General features: G+C 36.4%; 1 protein-coding gene across 1 annotated transcript in view; it reads right to left on the reverse strand.

The window, feature by feature from the left end:
- LOC134845906 (putative uncharacterized protein DDB_G0289263) overlaps positions 1–7,811 on the reverse strand; it is an 8,290-nt gene extending 479 nt beyond the window's left edge. Inside the window, exons 1-2 of the mRNA XM_063863033.1 lie at positions 7,047–7,811; positions 3,573–4,046 (exon numbers count right to left, since the gene is read on the reverse strand). Of these exons, the coding sequence (XP_063719103.1) occupies positions 3,573–4,046; positions 7,047–7,389 (817 nt within the window). The 5' untranslated portion in view covers positions 7,390–7,811. The remainder of the gene's footprint in view (positions 1–3,572; positions 4,047–7,046) is intronic.
- Positions 7,812–23,387: the final 15,576 nt, after the last annotated feature.

The following is a 23,387-nucleotide window of genomic DNA, read 5'->3' on the forward strand; positions in this document are numbered from 1 at the left end:
CCATGAAACTTCAGTGCGGGAAGTAAGACCAGGATTTAAAATTTCAAGATAATCCCTGTTTTTAACATTTCGAAAAGAAATTCTGGTCAGATATTTTGGATAAAAAGTTAGATATTTCTCACGAGAAATTAAATTTTTTTCGGCACGGGTTGCGCTTATTGCAGTTTTGAGTGGTTTTTGAGCGGTTCTTTTACTTCTTAGGAGACTTATTGAGCCTTGACGACTAATTTTTGAACCCTAGAAAGTTTTAGGTTGGTTTTTGGGTTGATTTCTAAAGGGTTGATTATGAGTGCCCTACATCGGAAGAAAATTTTCAATCAAAATATCAAAAAACGATCAAAATTTGAGCGGTTTGAGCGTTTCATGCTAAAATTTGATCAATTTTGAACGGTTTGATCGTTCAAGCGAGGATTTTAGCGATTTTTGCGCTAATGAGCGTTCGAGCGCAATCGTCTAAAACAAACGCTCAAACCGCTCAAATCCTGAGCAGTTTTTGAGCGGGATTTCGACTATGGATCTTAACTTCAATTCGTAATCAATTTTTCTAGACGAGAACAAATAATATCTCAGCTATTAGTGCTTGCCAAAATACTCTGCTATTGAATATGAAGCGTGCGGCATCTGATCTTTGTGATCATACTATACCGTGGTGGGGGTGGGGATTTTCTCATGGTGGAGGGACCAATTGATGGAAATTTTTCAACTACTTAGAATCTTCATAGGTTCCTATTGGCGAAATGACTTTTGCCCAAAGCCGTAGTCATTGTTAACAGAAAATAAATAAGAACAGCGCAGTTTTTTTCTTTATTTTTTAAATCGGGATTTGGTAAGTATTAAGTTTTACCAATACGCGAATTCATGGATATGCTTATTTTCTAATCGATTTATTATAATGACATAAGTATTCAGTTCTGTTTTTAAATACTCGATACTGATAGCCTGAAAAGATTTTCCAACAGTCATGGTGCCCTGTGGCTGAAATTCAAATAGACGATGTTGAACAGTGCGTTAAGCCAGAAACTGAAGAGCACAAATACCGGTTATATGAGCAAACAAGGGTTGCAAGAAGAGTATTCTTAATCTTAATTGATTATCCGTATTGAACAAAAAGTGCTATTAATTTGAAGTTTAACCTTTATCTCATTTTCAGAGCTCATTTTTGTTCCAGTAAGCTTGATTACAGGGCGCCTATTTTGAAAGAAAAAAAGAAATAAAATAATGATTTAAAAAATACAACGTGTGCAGTATTTTACCGTGCCGTATTTGAAAATTTAGTGCTATATTTGAAACACAAGTTCATTTTTTAAAATTATGACTGCAATCTTTTTGCAGAACAATCATATAAAACATAATAAAAAGTAAAATCAGGTAAATTTTTCAATTGCGTTCCTTTTGTTTGTGATTTTCACATGATTTTCATATCCCATAAGCGACAGCTTATTTTGCACTCTGAAAACTGTTCATTTTTCGGTTTGCTCAAAGTTTTTCAATGTAACCTATAGCTGTTGCATCAACTACATAATGATGCACATGAATAATTTTAGTCATCTAATGAAACCGAACTGCAACGGAAACAAAAAACCACTGATAGTTTTCCTGCTCCCCTGTTTGCTATTTTTTAAAGAATTTTAAGCAAAATTGGAAGAAAAAACAGATAAATTTATACAAAAAATAAAGAAAATCGAAGTTTTTTAATTTTTTCATCGCTATAAACAGTAGACAAAGCGTTCTGTTTTTGCTTTGATGCGATCAGTCTTGTTGTTCCGACTTTCGAAAAAAAACAGAATATTTATGCTCGGTGTGGTTTTTTTCATTCAGTCAATTTTCATCGATCAAAAAAATTATTTTCAACAAAAAATTTTTATACCCCATTGAAGATATTGACTTTTTGAGTTCAAATGTAAAAAGATATTTCACCTCCGATTATTTTTTTGTAAACTTCTGGGAGTTTGAAAGTTGCCAAATTTGTCGTGTTCTGACAAATCATGCGCGCTTTGAACAGATTATTCATAATGCTGAGAGTGTAACGCGAATATTTTATGCGTGGCGAATTATCCCTCACAACAAAATTGTTCCAAATAGACTAGCAAATTGGTAATCGTATTAATTTTGTACCACTCAAAATTTTACAGTCTGATATTGTCCAAAAGGTATAGGTTTTCAATATACGTCTTCTTTTCCCGAAAATTATTCGATATGAATTAAGGGACAGTCGGAACATTCAGGGCTTTACCCTCCCGCATCCAGTTTCAAACGTTTTTAATCGATTATGTTACCAGTCTTACTAAAAAAGAAAAACAATCAATTTTATCCAATTGATAATCGACTGTAATATCTTTTTGTGAAATAAAATTATAATTAATTATAATACATTTTAATTGATTATAATCGATTACTTATCCGTCTATTTTTCGATACAATTATAAACAATTATATTCTATTATAATGCATTGTTTTTATTCTAATTTTCATTCATAAGTTTTGCACAAAAATCCATTATAATCGATTATATTTGATTAAAATTCCTTTTGTTTGTCCGTTTTTTCTTCAAAATTGCATCTAAATTGCTTTTTTTATGCTTTTTGTAGACGTTAGTTCCTTTGAAACATGAAAAAACTGTTTTCAAATTTTCATATCAATTCGAATTTATATGAAAAAAATTCGTTTCTTCCTCATTAGAGATGTTTTGTGATGCATAGTTTAAATTTTTTAACCACTAAAACATCAGCAAACTGATTTAGTTTTCATGACTGATTCGGAAGATTTAACTTTCATCTACTGCAGGAACCTTTCCACTAATATGAAAAGATCTCTATGAAACTTATGTTTTGTGGTAAAACTTTGTGTTCAGATGAAACAAAAGGTTCAAGAGATTTTGAGATTTTGCTATTGACACAAAATAGTAACCCAAAAGAAATAATTCGAATATTGTTTTGACTTGACAAAATTGTGGCAAAATAAGAAATTATAATTGATTATAAACGATTATAACCGATTTTAAGGGTTTTTTGTAAGAACTATAATCAACTATAATCGATTATAAGAGATTAAAATCTCTTGGAAAATATCACGAATATAATCAATTATAAGTCCTTTAAACACCTAATTTTGTTAACTATAATTTAATATAATTGTCAAAAAATCATCATAATGATGCGTTATAATCGATTACTTTTGCCTAAACTTGGATGCGGGCTGATATACGAGCAGTCTTGTTCTATGCATATGTTTTATTAGACCACCAGTTAGAGTTTTCAGTTTTTTTTTTCAAATTTTGTGCCGTTTTTGTGTCGCATTTCAATAACAATGCATGAAATTTAGCTCCAAACTAGATGAAATTTGCTAAAAGATTAAGTGTAGCTAAAATCCCTACTGAAACAAATTGAGTTTATTGCAACAGCCTTCTGAAACTTGTTTCTTAGTCTTCAAACGGATACACAATTTTTTCACTGTTTTGCATCTGGCGTTGTTTGTTGTAACTTATTTTCCGGTTAAAATAACGACGTCCTAGCCAGAAATCCTTCTCATCCCTTGGGGTTGGCTTGATGGGGAGCAATCGCCAAACTGCTTACCTCTTCTTGTACCTTTTTCTGATCCATTTGCTTCTCCTTCTGGACCATCTGGCTGATGACTGTGGCGCTGCTCCTGGCTGCCACTGGCCGCCAGTGACTTCCCATGCAAGTGCAGCTCAGAGGTCAGACTATTCTTTCCAGTGCCTCCATCAATGCCAGAAACTTTGCCCCCCACACTGCTCCTCACAGTGCCCCTCTCCCCACAGCTGCTCCAGGGCTTCCTGTTCAGACTCTGCTTCTCCCGCAAGTAGATGAGAGAAGTTCCCGGCCGACGGAACTCCTCCGGGTCGAACTGGAGGTATCTGGGCTGATTGACACTTTTGCATCGCCCGTTATTACTGCTGTTGTTATTGTTGTTGTTGGTCGTGTTTGTTTTCTGATTGTTGTTGGACTGAGATACCCTCTGAAAGGCAGAGAAGCTGCGTGGTTTGCTGGACTGTGAAGGTCTCCACTTTTCGGGACCCAGGAACATCTCTGAAAACCAGGAGCTTGTCTTAGAATCCTTTTGAGCTACCTTTTAATGTTTTAATAGTTTAGCATCGGCTATAATTTGACAATTTCGGTATCCGGGTGGAATTGCAAACGTACACATTATTCTGTCCAAAAACAGCTCATGGATACACGGAAATGGATCCCATTCAGAATTCCAGAATGTTTGGCTTGTTATTGCTCTAATACTGTCATCCGACATGGATAGATAAAACTCTATATAAAACGTATTATGTATTTATACATCATTTATGTTTTGATATTATGTAACGTTAATGTGTACTGGTCGATTGACCTTGATAGCGAGGACGAGAACGGCGGATAAAGTGAATTACGGTTCAGAAAGAGAATTAACGTTAACATTAACTAGTTGTTTTAACTTCTCTCTCTCTCGCGCCCGATATTATCTATCCATACGGAATCAGGAAATAGCATTTCATACCTTGAGGACTTAGCGGTATGACAAATACAATCAAGGAGTGCGCAAATCATCTACCAGCGGAAGTTATGCATGACCTCCGGCGATGGTCGGAGGACGAAGTGCAGATACAAAAGAAGGGATCACCACCTAAAGTCACACATAAATCACTACCAAGGATTCTCACTAACACGCATTCACCAACACAGCCAGAAGCAGGTGCACATTCAAGACCTATAGAAGTAGATACAAACAAACCTAAAATATGGTACAAGGCAGTACAAAGAACAATAGACAAAAAATTTTGAAAAACGAATAGAACAAGTGGCACGGAAAACTATCCGGTTAGCAACAAAAGTCAAGAACCCAAAAACGTTTGAACAAAATATAAGATCATAGATGTAAAAATCCTAACCTACACACCACACACTGCTTGGGTACAAGCTTTTGGCAAACAACCGAGGTTACTCAGAAATAGCGGTACAGCTTTTGTTCCCAACACTGTAATATACGGACCATGCAGACCTACTCGATTAAGCGATTATGTTGCATATAAATCCGCACGGAGAACCGTAACATGTCTACGTTTTTTAGACATAGAAAATCCGCAGGCTCCACAACACCCCATGTTCAAGGAGAACACTAGAACGGGGCTTCCAATCAAGCTAACAAGAAAGTCAATTAGGAACAGACAGGCCACCTTAGCAACAGCACTTGGTAACCCCATCCCAATCAGCACAAAAGAGATCGCGAGTGCATCCGGGAAAAAGCAGTTCGAAATCGACTCACCACCAGAAAAATCAATGCAAGACTCTCCAAGCCTAAATTCTCTGATACAGGAGATGGGGTTTACCGAAAAAACTCCCAAATACAAGGCTTGTGTACAATTTATACTGGCTATTAGCCCGAAACACAAACCGACCACCGCAAGCGACGTAATCGACTTAACACCCACAACAGAAGCAGAAAACAAAACAATGGAAACAACGACATATTATTCGTGAACACGAAGGACATCGAAATGAAAGAGCAGGAAGACAAACAGCTACATGACGACGAAGAGCACGGATATTATCTATCCATACGGAATCAGGAATTAGCATTTCATACCTTGAGGACTTAGCGGTATGACAAATACAATCAAGGAGAGCGCAAATCATCTACCAGCGGAAGTTATGCATGACCTCCGGCGATGGTCGGAGGACGAAGTGCAGATACAAAAGAAGGGATCACCACCTATAAATCACTACCAAGGATGCTCACTAACACGCATTCACCAACACAGCCAGAAACAGGTGCACATTCAAGACCTATAGAAGTAGCTACAAACAAACCTGAAATATGGTACAAGGCAGTACAAAGAACAATAGACAAAAATTTTGAAAAACGAATAGAACAAGTGGCAGGCTCCACAACACCCCATGTTCAAGGAGAACACTAGAACGGGGCTTTCAATCAAGCTAACAGGACAGGAGAAGGCAGCACTGAGCACAAGCCAAAGCAGCCCCACAAAAAGAAAGGCGAACAAAGCGGCAGGAAAGAGGACTGGAGGAAAACCAGTAAGAAAGCTACAAACACCACGGGGCATGAGCCTCCAAACGGAGACTGAACAGGAAACGAACAAAAGCCCTGAGAAGGCGATGATTCGTCGTCAACGTCGGAGGAGCCCATCACACAGTCACCAAAGCGACAAAATCAAAAGAACACACCACCTGCAACCGCAACAAGAAAGTCAATTAGGAACAGACAGGCGACCTTAGCAACAGCACTCGGTAACCCCATCCCAATCAGCACAAAACAGATCGCGAGTGCATCCGGGAAAAAGCAGTTCGAAATCGACTCACCACCAGAAAAATCAATGCAAGACTCTCCAAGCCTAAATTCTCTGATACAGGAGATGGGGTTTACCGAAAAAACTCCAAATACCAGGCTTGGGTACAATTTATACTGGCTAATAGCCCGAAACACAAACCGACCACCGCAAGCGACGTAATCGACTTAACACCCACAACAGAAGCAGAAAACAAAACAATCGAAACAACGACATATTATTCGTGAACACGAAGGACATCGAAATGAAAGAGCAGGAAGACAAACAGCTACATGATGACGAAGAGCACGGAACAATGGACGACAACATCGATAACAATACCACGGAAACAAGAGGAGAAAAATGAACAGCCAGAACAAAACAGTCACACGGGGACTAAAAACTCAATTAAAACTTTATCATTTTTCCCGAGGAGGGGGAATATCATCCGGCATGGATAGATAAAACTCCATATAAAACTTATTATGTATTTATATGCATCATTTACGTTTTGATATTATGTAACTTTAATGTGTACTGGTCGGTTGACCTTGATAGCGAGGACGAGAACGGCGGATAAAGTGTATTACGGTTCAGAAAGAGAATTAACGTTAACATTAACTAGTTGTTTTAACTTCTCTCTCTCTCGCGCCCGATATTATCTATCCATACGGAATCAGGAATTAGCATTTCATACCTTGAGGACTTAGCGGTATGACAAATACAATCAAGATGAATAGGTGTGTATTGGGTGTACCTGGCAGCTCTACTGCTTTGGAGGGTTCACTATTTTTGGCCGCCGACTTGCGACTGCAGAAGCCCAGAGTGGTTTTGTTCCTGAACAGACCCCCCGTTGTGTTTCCATGCGCAGAGACTGGACTGGGGCTACTTGGCTGTTGATTAGGGTGGGTGTGGTTGTTTTGAGGCTGGCGATGTTGCCTGAGGCTGTTCTGGGCGTGTGTGACATAGTCCAGCTGCTGCATGGCTTTCTGGAATGAGGACATCTCCACTCTCTGGTCCACTTCAACTGCTGGTGTTTGTTGTTGATGACCAGCCATTGGGGATCCAGTCTGTACTGGACAGTGGGACTGCACATACATTATCTACCTATTCAATTCTCAACACTCAGTCAGCAGAAAAAGATCTCCCATTTCAATCAATGTTGATCTTCTCTGAAACTGCTGCGAAGTATTCACTCTTGTGTGTATGGCTTTGCGGTAATTAACTTATGCTCCGATTGTTCGCTCATCTGAGAGGCGCACAAATGATAAAATAGATGAACAGAAGAGCCGTCATTGACTGAAACTGACAATCAGGCGAATAAAAAAACTAAAATTTTTCAAAATTGAATGTGTCAATAAAGGTATCAGTGTTTTAGATATGCGAATGACCATAATTTGTAATAATTGTACCAAAATTGATGTTCTTGGTTGTATTTGAAATGATGCGCTGTTGAAGAGGGACGTGATTTGATAGTGTTGTCAGCTAGAGTACATTCACCCGAGAATGTATCTTTGTATAGCGTGTGTTGTGTCGTGTTGTGTTTCGGATGAGATCATTACAGTGCACAGCTGAGAAAGAGATTGCAGTCATAATGGGCAGCCAACTGGTAAAAACAGACGCGCGAAATCACACACATCAACACAAACGCAACATAATACATAACGACATTTGAGCAAAAGAAGGAACAACGATATGGGCTAGTGTAAAATAGATATAATGTCAATATTACTGAAAATTAAGATTGATGAAGCTAGTTTCAATTTTTTTGAAGAATGAAAATTTTGAAACTTTCTTTAACCTGAAAAAAGAACAAGACTGCTCGTATAAGGGCGAAGCCCTGAAAGTTCCGACTGCCTTTTAATGTTTATGGAGCAGTAATAACATTAAAAAAATTAATGAAATAAAACTAAATGAAAAATAATTTTTCTAAAATTTGAAATTTTTTATGATACTTATCCCCCTCACATACCATATGAAGTACAAAACAATAAATTTCGCTCCTTGCAACAAATCAATTATGGCGAATAAGCTTCTTTCGACCAATTCGGAACGATTTCTAAGACGGATTAAATCGCCGCTTACGCGTTATTAGCGCGAAATATATCGCGTTAATTGTTCCAATTTAGCCAAAATGTCAATCTTTAAACCCCCATAACTTTTCGAAAAATGATCGCAGGTGAAATATATTTTCTTATTTAAGCTCAGGACAACAATAGCTTTCGAATGACAGAAAAAAATTCCGTCAAAAATGGCTAGTTAAAAAGTCGAAATTTGTCTGAAGAAAAAAAAACCCACCCGAGAACAAATATTCCGTTACTTTCGTATCGAAAGTCGGAACAAACATAATTAAGACACCTTTAACGCGCTTTGCATGTTTATGTACTTCAAAAGTTGGATGAAATTAAATCCAACTGAACGGATCTAAAACAAATCTGCATTTTCTTTTTAAAGAGAAGCTCAAATAATTATTTGGTGATTTTGGACAGCCCAGGTTGATCGCCATGCCATGCATCGAAAATACTTGTCATAGCTCCATACATTTTGACGACTTTTTCAATTTTCCCCCACTTATCAAATTTTTTGTTCCGATTTTCGAAGGAAACGGAATATTTATGCTCGATGTGGTTTTTTTATTCAGACAATTTTTGCCGATCGAAATAATAGTTTTCGACAAAAACTTTTGAGTTCCATTGAAGATATCGATCTGCTGAGTGCAATTTAAAAAGATCTTCTACCTCCGATTTTTTCAAAAAAATTCTGGGGGTATCAAAATTGCCTAATTGGCCATATGTTGGACTAAAATATGCGATCTTTGAAGAATTTATTCATATTGCTGATAGCATAACGCGAATTATTTATGCGTGGCGAATTATCCTGCACAAAAAAAATCCTTCTAAGTTGAATTGAGGCTAGCTAATCAGATCGGTCGTATCTTTTTTGTACGACTCATCATTTCACACTTTGATATTTTCCAAAACTTAAAGGTTTTCATGTATTGACAAATTTGACGATAAGCAAATTAAACGGAGGCATATAAAAAGAAATTGGACGTTTTTTGCAAAACTGCAATTGTTACAAAATAGACGAAAGTGAGAGATTAAAATAGTTTCCAGACAAATTGCGTGAGAAAAAAAAGTTTTCGCAGACAACAGTTAAATTTTAGTGTTCAAAAAGTTTACTTGTCATTTATGCATCATTTATTTAATTCAAACTCTTCAGATTTGACACTTTATAATCATTCGATTAAATGTTTTGATAGGTATTGTCATTTTATTTTCTTTCTGTATTCGTGAAGTTTGACTCTTAAGAAAAAATTTTGTTGGCATTTTCCTTTTCAGAGCAGTGACGTCTAAAAAGCCAGGTCTGTAAAAAAATTCCGTATTATTTCGTTTTTGTAGCATCCGTCTAATTTGCTGAAATGGTGGTGAAAATGAAGCATTTGAACTGCTTGGAAAACTGTATAGAAAGGTTGTCTAACATTTGTCAGCCCAGGCGTTTATCAGAAAAGGGCCGTTGCGCTGACCATAGATTTTTTCATGTGTGGCAACCGAAAACTTTCAACTTGCAATTAGAGTTTCAAATGCTACAAGCAAAGCAAACAAAAACTTGTATTCGAACGAGAGTTCTTTTTGTAGATTGTGAAATTGCTGTGCGAGTTATGCCTTTGGGTCTCTCGAAAGCTTTCTAATCCAAATAGATCTGAAAATGTTTCATACAACCCGGGTCGAGGTTTGCTATTTATGTTTTGACCCCGGCAGGTCGACCACATGCCAGGCGACCGAAAAGTCATAGCGGAGAAGGCCCTTTAGTCGAATTCAAAGTCGGAACATAAGTGGGATAAAAGCTGGATGAAACTAATTGAAACTCTGGCTGATCAGACTGATGAAAACACTCTTTGGGAAAAAACGTTAACTCTTTTGTCGTTAACACTAAGTCAAATCGCCTCGAATAATGAGAACGGTTCTGTTGATACAAAGCCTGTGCTAAAACTACTAACATCTCCTTTTAGTATTTTTTTGTTTACTTTCAGCAAACTATACTCATTATTAAATCACAGCAGAAGAAACAGTGCTAGGCTTTTTATTCAGCCACTTCTGTACATGCAAGAGGTACAAAATGGCCGGCAACGCCGGTATGTTTACAAAGCTACTTAATTCCTGGATATGAGGGGAACATAGTAGCCGGTAGCTGTGAAAGTTCCAAACACAACTAGTTTTCATCAAAAAACATGATTTTTTTCAACTTGAATAATCTTTTAGTCCGCAAGTTTCGCTTGAACATTAACAGAAAGATTTATAAGACAAATAATCTTTTGAAATCAAAAAACATATGAGAAGCTTTCCAAAATCAATTTTGGGAGTCTTTGCTGTTTTTAGCTTCAAAAACTCACTTTCAATAATTCAAACTAAAACAAAAGAATTTTACGCTTAATTAAAGGTTTTTGCAGTACAAGCTCACTCGCTTTCCTAATAAGAAAAATGAACCAATTAAGCTGATTTTTTTCAATGCTGAGAGCATTTTAGGAGTCGATTGAAGATTGAAAAACGGTACAAATTTTTGAAACTTGTTTGCAATGCTAACTAATCATCGATAAAAAAGCTGCTTTTTTGCCCCCGTACGAGCTGTTTTTGAGGCACAAAAAATGCTCTAAACCTAGGTTCCAATAATATTTTCGAAATAAACAACGGAAAACCTACGTTCGAGTAATTTTTTCGAAATAAACAACGAACTCATCATAAACGCAATTTCCAAATAACTAATATCCAAAAAAATGATGAACTACATCACAGAGAACTTGATCCTCCGGGTTGACCATCTTCCAAAAAACTCAAAATTAAAAAATTGCCAAAAAAATTGAAAGAGTTTCTATACTGTAATAACAAGAACTCAATTTTGGATTTTTTTTTCAAATTGAAGCATGTAAAAAGTTTTAGATAGTGGTAATAATGCATGAATTTTGACCAAAAAATTCCAAAGCAAAAAATCAATATTTTGTGTCTTATCTGGTAACATGGATAGTGCAATGTAATCAAAAAAATTTTTTAAACAAATCAAAAATAATTTTTCATAGCGTCATTAGCTATCGCGCAATCCTATCCATTCGTCTTCTGAAACTTATTATGATAATTGTCAATAAGCAAACTGTTTGGCTAATAATACAAAAATAAATAAAAAAAAGTATATCATGGCCAGATTTCTAAAACTTATAAATGGTCTTTTATCTGGTTTTGTTATCTAGGAAACTTTCTTATACACTTTGCCTACTGCAGTTTATTTTTATAAAATGTCATTGATAGAGGCAAAACGTTTGATAAGCTGCTTTTTAGAATCGTGGAACATTATGAGAAACTTATAAAAATATCTGCTCTGCTCAACCTAAAAATATATTATTTAAGAAAACTGTTTTGAACAAACTTCAAAGCAGAGACATTGTTGTTTCGATAAGTCAAACTGTCAGATTTACTTTTGGGTCTTTCAATGGTGCTGAAATGAATTTTCGGGACAAAGTGCATAAAACTCGAAATTTAAAACCACGTTTTTCTCGAAATGGATTGATTTTAGACAAAAAATGATAGTGGCAAAAACAGCTAAGAATTTTAGCAAAATTAATTGGTGTGAGTTATTGTTTGAAAATCAGGACAAAAATTTTACCACAAAATGGATTTTTTTTGCTTTTCTAAGTCAATCAAAAGTTTTTCTGAAACTACCGGGTCAATTACTTACTTCTAGAGCTTATTTTAGGGAGTATAATTTCAAAGAAAATGTACGAATTATTTTATTTTTGTTTGATAGACAAAAAATGTCACTTTTTCCAACTGAAACACCAACTTTTTTTGAAAACAATTTTAAAAGATTTCGCTCAATCTTTAGGAGAGAAAACCCTTCTTAAAGTTGGGCTTCACAGAAGTATCACTTTGAGATAGTTTTGTCAGTAAGTGACCCGGTAGTTTCAGCATAATTTTTGATTGACTGAAACAAAAGCCAAAAATATTGCATTTCTGCTGTAAAATTTAAGGCCCGAATTTCGTTATTACAACTTACATCAAAATATTTCTTCTAAAAATTCAACCCAATTTGAGAAAAATGCAATTTAAATTCAACTTTTGTGCGTTTTGTCCGAATAATTTAAATCAGCACTTCTTATTCCGCCCAAACGTTTCATTTTGAATTCTTGAACTGAAACTATGGCTGAAAGGCTTGAATGTGATTGGCTGAAAGTTACCAATCATGTTCAAGTGGCAATTCGAAATATTAGTTTTAAAATTCTTAGAAGACAAATAAATCAGCAGAATTGACACAAAATATATATATTTTGTCAAATGTTCAAAATAAACTCAAATGAGCTGTTGAACCTATACCGGGCTAGAAACACATTTCAAGAGAAAAACATTTCAACTATCTTCACTTTTGCAAACCAGGCTCGCTAATTCGGCCTTGTTCAATTCAATTCAATTCAATTCAATTATTCGATACAGTGAAGAAATACATACTTAATCACTCACTGCATCAGGATAGCTAGAACAGGCTTTTCAACCTAACAAGTAGCTACCCTCCGGGATAACTATCACAATTAAGTAACGACAACGGGTAAACAAATCAGAAAAAGTTGTCGACCAGCTGTACATTGTCTAAAATGTAATTTCTTTTGAAAACCTTTAAAAATTTTGACAGCTGTTCTTGAGAGTACGTTTCGATTTTATCGGGTAGGAGTTTATTTGACATCAAAAAATTGAAACATTTAACGATTTTGCATGAAAGGGAGTTTTCCATAGTTTTTGTCCTACAGCGATAAAACGGAATCATTCCGTTAGAAGTAGAACGTGTATTTCGTTTATTACTATAATTACTGACGTTTAGAAAATCAAGAGGTGAACGTTTTAAATATTGAAAAATGGTTTCTTTAAAAAGTTGAGTTAAATAAATTTCATGAACTGTATCAATGCCCAGATCATTAAACTTTGTTGTTATGTGATCGTATTTGCGTTTGAAGAATATAGTACGGAGAATTCTTTTCTGGCAGATATAAATTTTTTCTAAATTTGTTTTGCTAGTACTCCCATAAACAAGCAGACCATATGAAATTATAGGTACCACATATGCCAGGTAGAACTTTAACAGCATTTTGCGAGAAAAAGCTACCCTGCCCTTATACATAATTCCGTTAAATCGGCCTAGTTTTCTGCACACAGTTTCAACATGGTCTGTAAATTTGAGTTGACTATCAATGATAACACCCAAGTATTTGAAACAATTTGTAAATCCTATGTTTTCACCCGCAAGTGAAAAGTCATTATCCAAACATTGTTTACCAAATGGTAAGATTTTACATTTTGTAGAGCTTATCGACAATTTATTTCGCACACACCAGTCATCTGTTTTCAGCAAATCATTTTTAAAGTAATCATTTACCCTTGTTGTTGGGAAAGAAGCAAGAATAGCAGTGTCGTCCGCAAAAAGACTTAATTCCGATTTTGAAACAATTTTATTTATGTCGTTAATGTAAAGTAAGAAAAAAAGGGGTCCAAGAACAGAGCCCTGCGGAACTCCGTACGATATTACCTGTTGCCTAGAAGTACCGTTCGAATTAACAACAAATTGTTGTCTGTTTGTCAAATAACTTAATATCAATTTGTTGAATTTTCCTCTAAAACCGTACGCGCATAATTTTTCCAGAAGAATGCAATGGTTAACTGTATCAAATGCTTTTCTCAGATCAATAAAAAGTGCCAAGCCCATATTTTTTGTCTCAATCGTTTTTCGCATGAATTCAGTAACTCGTAGGACAGCATGGATACAAGAATGTTTTTCGCGGAAACCAAACTGTTCCGGTATTATAATATTGTTTTTGTTAATGAAAACTAGCATTCTTTTATAAATTATTTTTTCAAAAATTTTGCTAAAAACTGTCAAAAGACTAATAGGTCGATAATTACTGGGATTTTCTTTTTCTCCTTCTTTCAGAAAAGCGACAATTTTTGCAATTTTACAAGCATCTGGAAAATATGCTGTATCAATACATTTATTAAAAACGTTTGCCAGGAAAACAGATATGACTGGTGAACATAATTTAATCATTTTAGTTGAAAGACCATCATGACCACTTGAAGTTTTAGTTTTTAAGGCCCCTATTACCTTAAACACTTCATGTTCATCCGTTTTAAAAATTACAAAACTTGATATGTTTCTGTCTAAGTTTTGAGAAGCAGAACCAACAAGTGGCAGAGAATTGCTCAGGTGCTTACCAATATTGACGAAGAAATCATTAAGTAAGTTGGGTTCAATCTCTTTTTGGGCTGGTTTTCGTTTTCCACAAAAACGATTAAAAGCTTGAAACATTTGTTTTGATGATGTACATTTTTCAATTTTCTTATCATGATAGTCTCTTTGAGCACGCCTAATTGCCATTTTTACCTTATTTCTAAACATTCGGAAGCAATTAATTTTCTCTAGTGAAGGTTTCTTAATCATTTTGGCATGAAGACGATCTCTCTTTTTACACATTTTTTTGATATCATTGGTGATCCAGTCTTTGTGTTTTTTCCTTAGTAATGTTTGTTGGGGGCAAAAACGGTCAAAAACATCCAGACACATTTTTGTTAAATCGGTCAACATGTCATCAATTGTTGCCATATTGCAATTATTGAGATTTTGATGCAAAACAAACAAGAATTTCAAAATATTTTCATTTCTGTTCAAGATTTTCAAGTTTCGACCTATCTTAAAATTGTCACTATCATCCAAAAAAGGTCCAATAGAGGCAACTAGCGCATAATGATCACTTAGAGAAGTTTTTAAAGTAGTTACGCTCATATCATATTTACTGATGATATGATCAATACAGGTAGAACTAGATGCGGTTTCTCTTGTTGCTTCACTATTTGATATGAAGAATCCAAAAAAACTAAGTATCAATTTATATTCATCAATTAATCGAGAATTGCGCGACACGTCCAGAATATCTAAATTCATATCTCCCACAATGATTGAGTTCTGACATTGTTTTGAATTCAAATTCACGAGTAAATCCTCAAATTGCGTTAAGAAATGCTTTGAATTGATTGATGGCGGTCGATACATCAAACAAACGTTTAGTTTCTGTTTACTTCCTAGAGTTAAAGTTAAGACAACATTTTCTAGTTCATTCGATAAAATTTCGTGCGAAAAGTCAATTTGATTTTTTATGAAAAATGCTAAACCCCCACCCCTACTTTTTTGACGGTTAACAAAAACTCCTTCTTGGTAGCCGTTATAAAGTTCCAAGGGATCATTGTCACTTAACCAAGTTTCGCATAAGGCAACGACATATGGTTGCCATTTTAGTGAAGCAACAAGAACTTTTAATTGGTCATGATGGTTGCGCAGTGATTGAATATTTAAGAAAAGTATGTCCCCGTCGTTACCCATTAGAAATCCCTTTAAAATCAAAAATAAAGCTTTAACACAGGAAAAAAAGAGATATTTTTCTGATGTTCAGAAACTCTTTTTAATTTTCAGGTTGATCTTTTTCTTCGCTGCTGCCCATATTATCATCGCTAACAACATCACCACTGGTAGTCATTTTCTTAGGAGGTGGAGAATGGCTTTCAATGAGTTTTTCCACCAAACAGCATAGTTTATCAAGTTTCCGCTCTTGTATATCATTTTGCGATTCATGACTATCCGGTGATCTAAAAGCCACGTTCCTTTTCCTTTTCCCCGGAGTTCCCAAAAAAAGAATAAGATTTTGGATATTGAACATCGTCGGAATCAGCAGCATTTTGAATAACATCCGTATATTTTTCATTGTCAGTAGTTACTGAGATATCATTTCCCATATAAATATCGACATCCTTCTTGTTATCAATTGGTTGCCATCTGCCATATGAATTGTACTTTTTAATCTGGACTTGATTCTTATGAGTAGATGCTAGTAGATTTTTGTCCCGTCTGCAGTAGTTCATAATTTCCCTATCTTTTTCTGCCAATCGTTCGTTTACATGAATTTTATTTCCAGTTAAATCATCCCAAAAATCGAATCTCTTATTCCATACAGCATCTCGCTGGTGATTATACAAAAACTTGACAATAATCGGACGATTTCGACCTTTACCTGGTAAATAATGACACGCGACGATGTCCTGGGGCTGAATTGAAATATTTACTGACCTTAGTATCTTCACAATTGAATGGACAGGGTACTCACCACCATCCGACACACCATGAAATGTTAAACACATAAATGAGGAATACCTTTCCACTTTCGTAACTCTTTTTTCCAACTCATGATTGTCGTAAAGAAGCCTGTCATTCTCACCCCGTAATTCTATAATTTCATTCTGTTGGGAATCGATCTGTTTTATTAATTGCTCAAGAAGTAATCTAACAGAGTCTCCATTATTCAAATCCGTCAAAGAAAGTTTTTGCAGTAAGGCCATATTGAATTGTTGAAAGCGAACGTATTTTAAACGAAGATTTTATGCAGCAAACGTAAAAAGAACAACGCGACTGTTTCTTAGCTCATTTTCAGTTTCTCACAGCTGACCAAATTAAAAATCAGTGAATTAGTATTACGTTAATTATTACTATTATTACGACTTCAAAAATATCAAAATTTGGGCGGAATTAGTAAAAACACGCTTTACTTTTTACCTTTTTTAACGTTTAATGATTGAATGTTCACAAACTCATACTTTGATTCTTCTGCAGGAAAAATTCGATTGGTTTATATCAGTTTGAGAAAAATTTCTATAACTTTTGAAAGATATCAAGGCCCCGAGCACAAAAAGGTAATATTCTATCGTGTGCGGTAAAAATATAAGTTTAACACTGCTTTGAAACGTTCGTTTCAAAAAGAGAAAAACGGCGACTTCAATTGAATTTAACAACATTCTAAATTAAAATGAAGCGCTGTATTTGATCGCAGTATTATAATCCAAGGCGTAAAACATCATTTTATGCTTCACATAGCATGAAATGGTAAAGTTATAAAGTTAGCGTTATCATTATTTTACTGTTTGATTTTTTCATCAATCTTTTGCACAACCAAAAACTAGTTCATAGACTTTAAAAACCAATCCAAATAAAACAAGCTTCCTTCTGATTGCAACTTAACTTGTATTCCATTTTCATAGACCTTAAAGACCATTCCAAATATAACAAGCTTCACCCTGATGCAATCCAAATTGTATGCTATATTCATAGACCTTTAAAAAATCCAAAAATAACAAGCTTCACCCTGATTGCAACTTAACTTGTATTCCATTTTCATAGACCTTAAAGAATACTATAAGATATATACTTTGGGCGCTGGATCCAACTGTATGCTATATACCATAACGGGTTACTTTGGGCGCTGGAATAAAGGCAGATTGTTGCCACGCAAATAACCTTTCAGAAGAAAGAATATAAAAGCGAGTAAAAGCGAATATAAAAGCGAGTTTGCCAAACCTTCCAGAACAAACTCTAAAAAATTGAACAGACCGGTCAGCGTAGGTTCGGAACTACCAAAAAACCGATGTTTTTTAACCGAAGCAAAATGTATATACAACAAAAAATAATAAAAAAACATAGAAAAATAACCCTGTCTGACAGGTTATTGCCGTCTGTATGTGATTTACCTTATATCACAAAAAAGCCGATAAGGTTAACACGTTCTAGCCGTAAATGTGCCGTTTTCTTTAAGAGAATTCTCTGTTTATATCTACAAATTTTGCGATTTATGGCGTTTCCAGTAATAATTAAATTTGGTTACACTTTTTTGTGAGTTATTTTAGGGTTTTGAAGTGAGCGTGGTCACATTTTTGGTGCTGCAACCCTGGAACCAGTTTAATATTCCAGCAACACAAGCAACCCACACATCTGAAGATACTGCGATCTGAAGGGACCAAATTTCTGTTTGGCCGAAGCATCCAGTTGACCGAAGTACCCATTTTCGAGATTCCAGTTGGCCGAAGTGTCTATATGGCCGAAGTGTCTAGGTGGCCAAAGTGTCTAGTTGGCCAAATTGAAAGAAGTGTTTGTTTGGCCGAATTGTCCAATTGGCGAAGTGTCTTGTTGGCCGAATTGGAAGAAATGTCTCTTTGGCCGAAGTGTCCAGTTGGTCGAAATCTCTTGTTGGCCGAAGTGTGCGAATCGGCCTAAAGTCACAGTGTTCAGTTGGCAGAACATATGTCACAGTGTGCAGCTAGCCGAATTGGCCGAAAAGTGTCTCATTGGCCGAAATTTGATGCATGCAGTTGGCCGATAAGCCTGTCAGCCGACAGACGAAAGAGAAGACAGACGAAAGTGAGGCCTTTTCAGGTGACCTGAGTGTGGATTTTTGTTTGAAGTGGATCTGTGTTATTCTGGACAGCCAAATATTTGGGATTTTTCCGGCGACTTCTTCAAAAATTTCAGCCTTCAAAAACTTCAATCTTCAAATTTTGTAAGACCAATCGGAAACGTTATTGTGTGTGTGTGTGTGTGTGTGTGTGCTAATTATTTATGAATTGTTGTCGTCAGCGGTACGTCCTTGAAATCAGACTGCAAATTGTTGGGTTAACCCTTGATTTTGACCAACCCGATTCGAGCTAGAAAAATTACAAAGATTTTATAAATTAATTTGTTAAAATCACAAAAATAGTAAGATTTGTGAAATATTTATTTCTTCGAAAATAAATAAAAAAACTATTGTCTTTACGGTAACGTAGTATGACTCGAACCTAGTAGCCGATCCGTTTATTAGAAACCGACCAAAAATGACCAAAATCAATCCAATAAACGACCAGATCAGAAAAAAAAACCAAAGCTTCCTATTTCTTTGCTTAAATTTCACAAAGTTTTGCAATAACTCATGGTAAGTCACAGTGATGGCAGTGATGAAAAATTGTGATACGCCACAAAAAATATCCAGAAAAAATTGCGAAAAATTGTTTGGGAAATTTTTGTTGAAAACTTTGTGGAAAAAAATTACGAAGAAATCAAAAGTAGCGTACGAGTGCTTGAAAATTGTCCGATTCTAATCTACAGACCATTAGCCTTAAATCAAACCTTTCGTGTCTTGAAAAAACTTTAATCACCGGCTCACTCCACTTTTATGTTGGTACTACCACACGTCACAATTTGCTGTATCCCAACCTCTACAAAAACGAACCGACACGAACTAATAGCTGATAAGTAGTGCCGTGCCGTGGACGAAACGTTAACTATCCGTTTACAAAATCAAAGGTTCTGCCGAGTTTCTTATCTACATAAGGTTAAATTAATATATGAGGCGAGAGAAATATTGAAAAAAGAGTTGTTAGAATATCATAGCTCTTTGAAAGAGGCAATGGAGGCTAAGAACCGATGTGTGAGAGTTCAAAGGCTAGTAGAAAACTGCAAAGGTGTATTCGAAACATTTTTTCTGGAAGAATGAAGCTTTCACAAACATAGCAAAAACTTGTCAAGATCCATGCAAACTTTGAATGGATTTGGAAGCGTATATACACCGGATAACTTGTAGAAAGGATCACTTGATCCAACAGGCCATTTTTTAACTTGATTGCATGTCATTAGATGATGACACTGAAGCAAAATCATATGGATCAAAAGCCCCCGCTGCATCTCTATGATCTAGTCTTCTTCATAGTATTTGATCTAAAGCAAGTTCAATGATCCCCAGTGAGAGAGAAAAAAAGTTTTGCTTGCATATCTGCAAACAGTGGAGATATAAAGGCAAATTAATGCGGCTTTAAGATTCAGAGAAGGGAAAGATAGACTAGAATGCGAGAAAAAGAAAATGGAAGCTTATCATCAAGCGATTGAATAGGAAATAAAAATCAGTTGTAGTAGAAAATTTTTTTAAAGGGAACAACAGGAGCTGCAATTTCACATCAGTAGAGAACAAAAGAGATTTCAGTTCGAAAAATTAGCTGAAGAGAATAGGAAAAAGCTAGCCGAGGCCAAAACAGCAGAAACTGAATTCCAAGATGACCTCACCGAACCGATGACGATACTCGCAAGTCTGATTTACCAGCTGTCATTCAATTATCGGGGCCAGGCGGCAAGCGTACTGCTGATTGGGTTGACAATACAGCAGCGGAGACTGGAAATGTAACACTGATAAATCCAAGCCATAATGCTGGATTTCCGATTGTCAATTCATCAGTTCTTTTAAGTTCGGCTGTACCAAATCTTTCGGGTATGGTTTGCACGCCATCTCAAGATGGCGTACCATTGCTCGAAATAAAACAGCAACACTTAGCGATTTTGTTCCTACATAAAGCAGTTTGTCGGTAGCACGTTCTTTTACAGCGCTTGTGCCGTCATATTTACGAAATGTTCCGCTGACTTCCGATCCGTACATATCCAATAACCCAGTTAATAATGTCTTTTCTCAAAGTGAAAATTTCATTCGACCGTCGATGAGCGTTAAAGCATCTGCTGCTTCATCTACCCATTGAATTCGGGTGCATATGTTTCCAATAACATGAATAGCCCAATGCTTCCCTCTCAAATTCCTTCAAACACTCAACTGTCTTATTTTAGTTTTAACAACCAACTTAGAAACTCAAACTGGATGCCTGCTGCTATTCGATTTTCTAAATTGTACTAACAATAACAATATGACGCAAAATGACGGGCCGGTAAATATGAACGCTTTTACACCCTTCACAAGCGGTGGCGTTGTATACTCTACTGCACCTCCGAGTATGCCACAACATCCGTCTGGCTCCCAACAGCCTACAGACATTCCAGTCTACACACCCGTACAACCAGCTCCATCAGACACCACTTAATCGTCATCTTCGTCATCTAAGCATGTAACGCTCGAAGACTTAGCCGCCATTTTTTTCATGAACAGGAAAACCAATGAACAGGAAAGACCTGAATGGAAGCTTACACACTTTAATGTAGGTTCTCTAGTGTGACACTTGACCAACGATGTAAAACTTGCTCACCTAAAAGCTCTGGTTACAGGTAAGGCAATAACCGCAATTTCTGAGTTTGCTTATTGTGGTGACTAGTGTACTGATGCTCTTAAACTCTTGAGCGTAATTTTGGTCAAGCTCACGCAGTTTAAGCGCTCATTTAGATAAACTGAGCGACTTCATACCAATTAGGATGCACAAATCCAAGTGTGTGATTAGTTTTACATCTACGATATTGAGCTTGGTGGCAGCTTTAAAATCCCTTTCCTACTACTCAGAGATTTAGAGCACGTCGATCCCCAATCAAGCGATTGCAAAGTTACCTACAAATACGTCAAAGGAAATTGGCCCCGACCAGCGTAAGTTGAATTCAATGAGTGGTTACAGAAGAAAGCGGTCGCGCATGAGCGCTTGCGCACAACATCAGGTAAGCCGAGAACTTAAGAAGTTACCAAGAGCAAAGCCGCAACTAAGCTGTTCTCTTCAGTATGCGCACGGAAAGCAGCGCTATTTTTCAATATTTTTTGCTGGCAAGATAATCATCCATTGTGAAAGTGCAGCGTTTTTAGAGATAAGAAAGCAACGCAAAGAGCCAAGCCTTGCGGGGACAATAATTTTTTTTTGCTTGCCTTAAGGTTAATCACCAATAGCGAAAATGGCCTAAAGCCAGAAAATGTTTCAGGCCTAATTGCGACAGCACTAATAATCTGCTGCTGCACGGCGCAGAACGAAATTTTCCTCCTCGAGAACCAGAACAACGAGCAGCCAATGCTAACAGTTTGGCTACTAATACCAGCATGGAAAACACGCCTAAGACAGCCGCAGAAGCGAAAACTGTTTCTAAACTGAGCTTATTTTCCGCATCTCTCAGCGTCTTGAGGAATGGTCTTATCCCTGTGATATAGTTAGAAGTTCCCTTCACTGGCACCAGTACCAAAGCGTTGATTTTGTGCGACAGTGCTTGCAGCAACTGATACATGTCGTGAAGCCTTGCAAAATTCCTCAATTCTGAGGGACAAAGTTTAAAATTAACCGTCAAGGGAATCGATACTACAGAAGTCATTCCTAATCAAAAAGCTGATGTTATTGTATCCGCAGAAACTGCGGAATCCAAATCTGGTTTTGAAAATCATTTTACATTCGAGAAACCTTCAAAATTGGTCTAAAACAGATAATGTGGCTTTGCCTCAAGAAACATACTCCGTCAGTCTTAAGATATTCAGATGTAGAGTTCATCCTAGGACAAGACTTTTTTTATTTTATCAGACCGTTGGAGTACTTTCATTGCCGGGACCAAAACTTGCCTCTAGCCGTCCGTTTACCCGTTGGTTGGGTTTTGAGTGGTCGTTTACCGATCCAATCTGGTTTAGTCTCCACTTACTTCCAAAGTCACTTTGAGGATGTAACTCTTTCCGATCAAGTCAAGTGGTATAGTCATTTGGTACATACAAATAGCCGATAAAAGAACCTCTAGCAATCTGACGTCCTCGTAAAATTTTTTATGTAATTCAAGTTGAACCGCATGACCCAAAACGCGCCGTAACCGTGAATGATACCTACCGCACCACCCAGTCATCAACCCATACAAACCCGGAAAGTTCCAAAAAGTGTTAAGTGGAGCTTCCAAGTTTCATGGGTTTCCGCTAAACAAATCGGTTCTAGTTGGTCCAGGTTTGTCGCAAAGCTTACTGTATGTTTTACTCCGTTTCCGTCAATATAAGATTGATACATCCGCAAAAACCAAGGGAATGTTTCTCCAAATCTTCCCCAAGACCATCGTTTTTTGCGTTTTCTGTGACGTGAAGACCCATCAACAGAAAAGATGGTACTATCAATACACACGTCAAATATTTGGAACACATGGCTCACCAACGTGCGCTAATTCTGGTCTACAACAGACAACTTAAGATAATGAGTCCAATTATCCTGAAGCCGTTTGCGAAAAAATTCAAATGAATGACTACTTTGACTCCATGCCGAAAGCTGAACAAGCCGTGAACCTCAGTTGAGATTTTCTTAAGATGCTGAAAAAATGAGGTTATAAAAGGAACAATTTCTTCAATGTTATTCCTGAGATCTCAATGAAGCTAAACCTGAATACCAAAGAAATTGAATAAGTTAGAGAAATAATCGTAAAGCCCGATAGCCTGTCTCTTGTCTTAGGCCTGAAATCGGATCACTTAAAAAACACCCTGGTAGTAAGTCGAAGTGTAAGTCGCGAGTTG

The sequence above is a fragment of the Symsagittifera roscoffensis genome, chromosome 5, assembly GCF_963678635.1.
Source record: "Symsagittifera roscoffensis chromosome 5, txSymRosc1.1, whole genome shotgun sequence".
Taxonomy (NCBI): Eukaryota; Metazoa; Xenacoelomorpha; order Acoela; family Convolutidae; genus Symsagittifera; species Symsagittifera roscoffensis.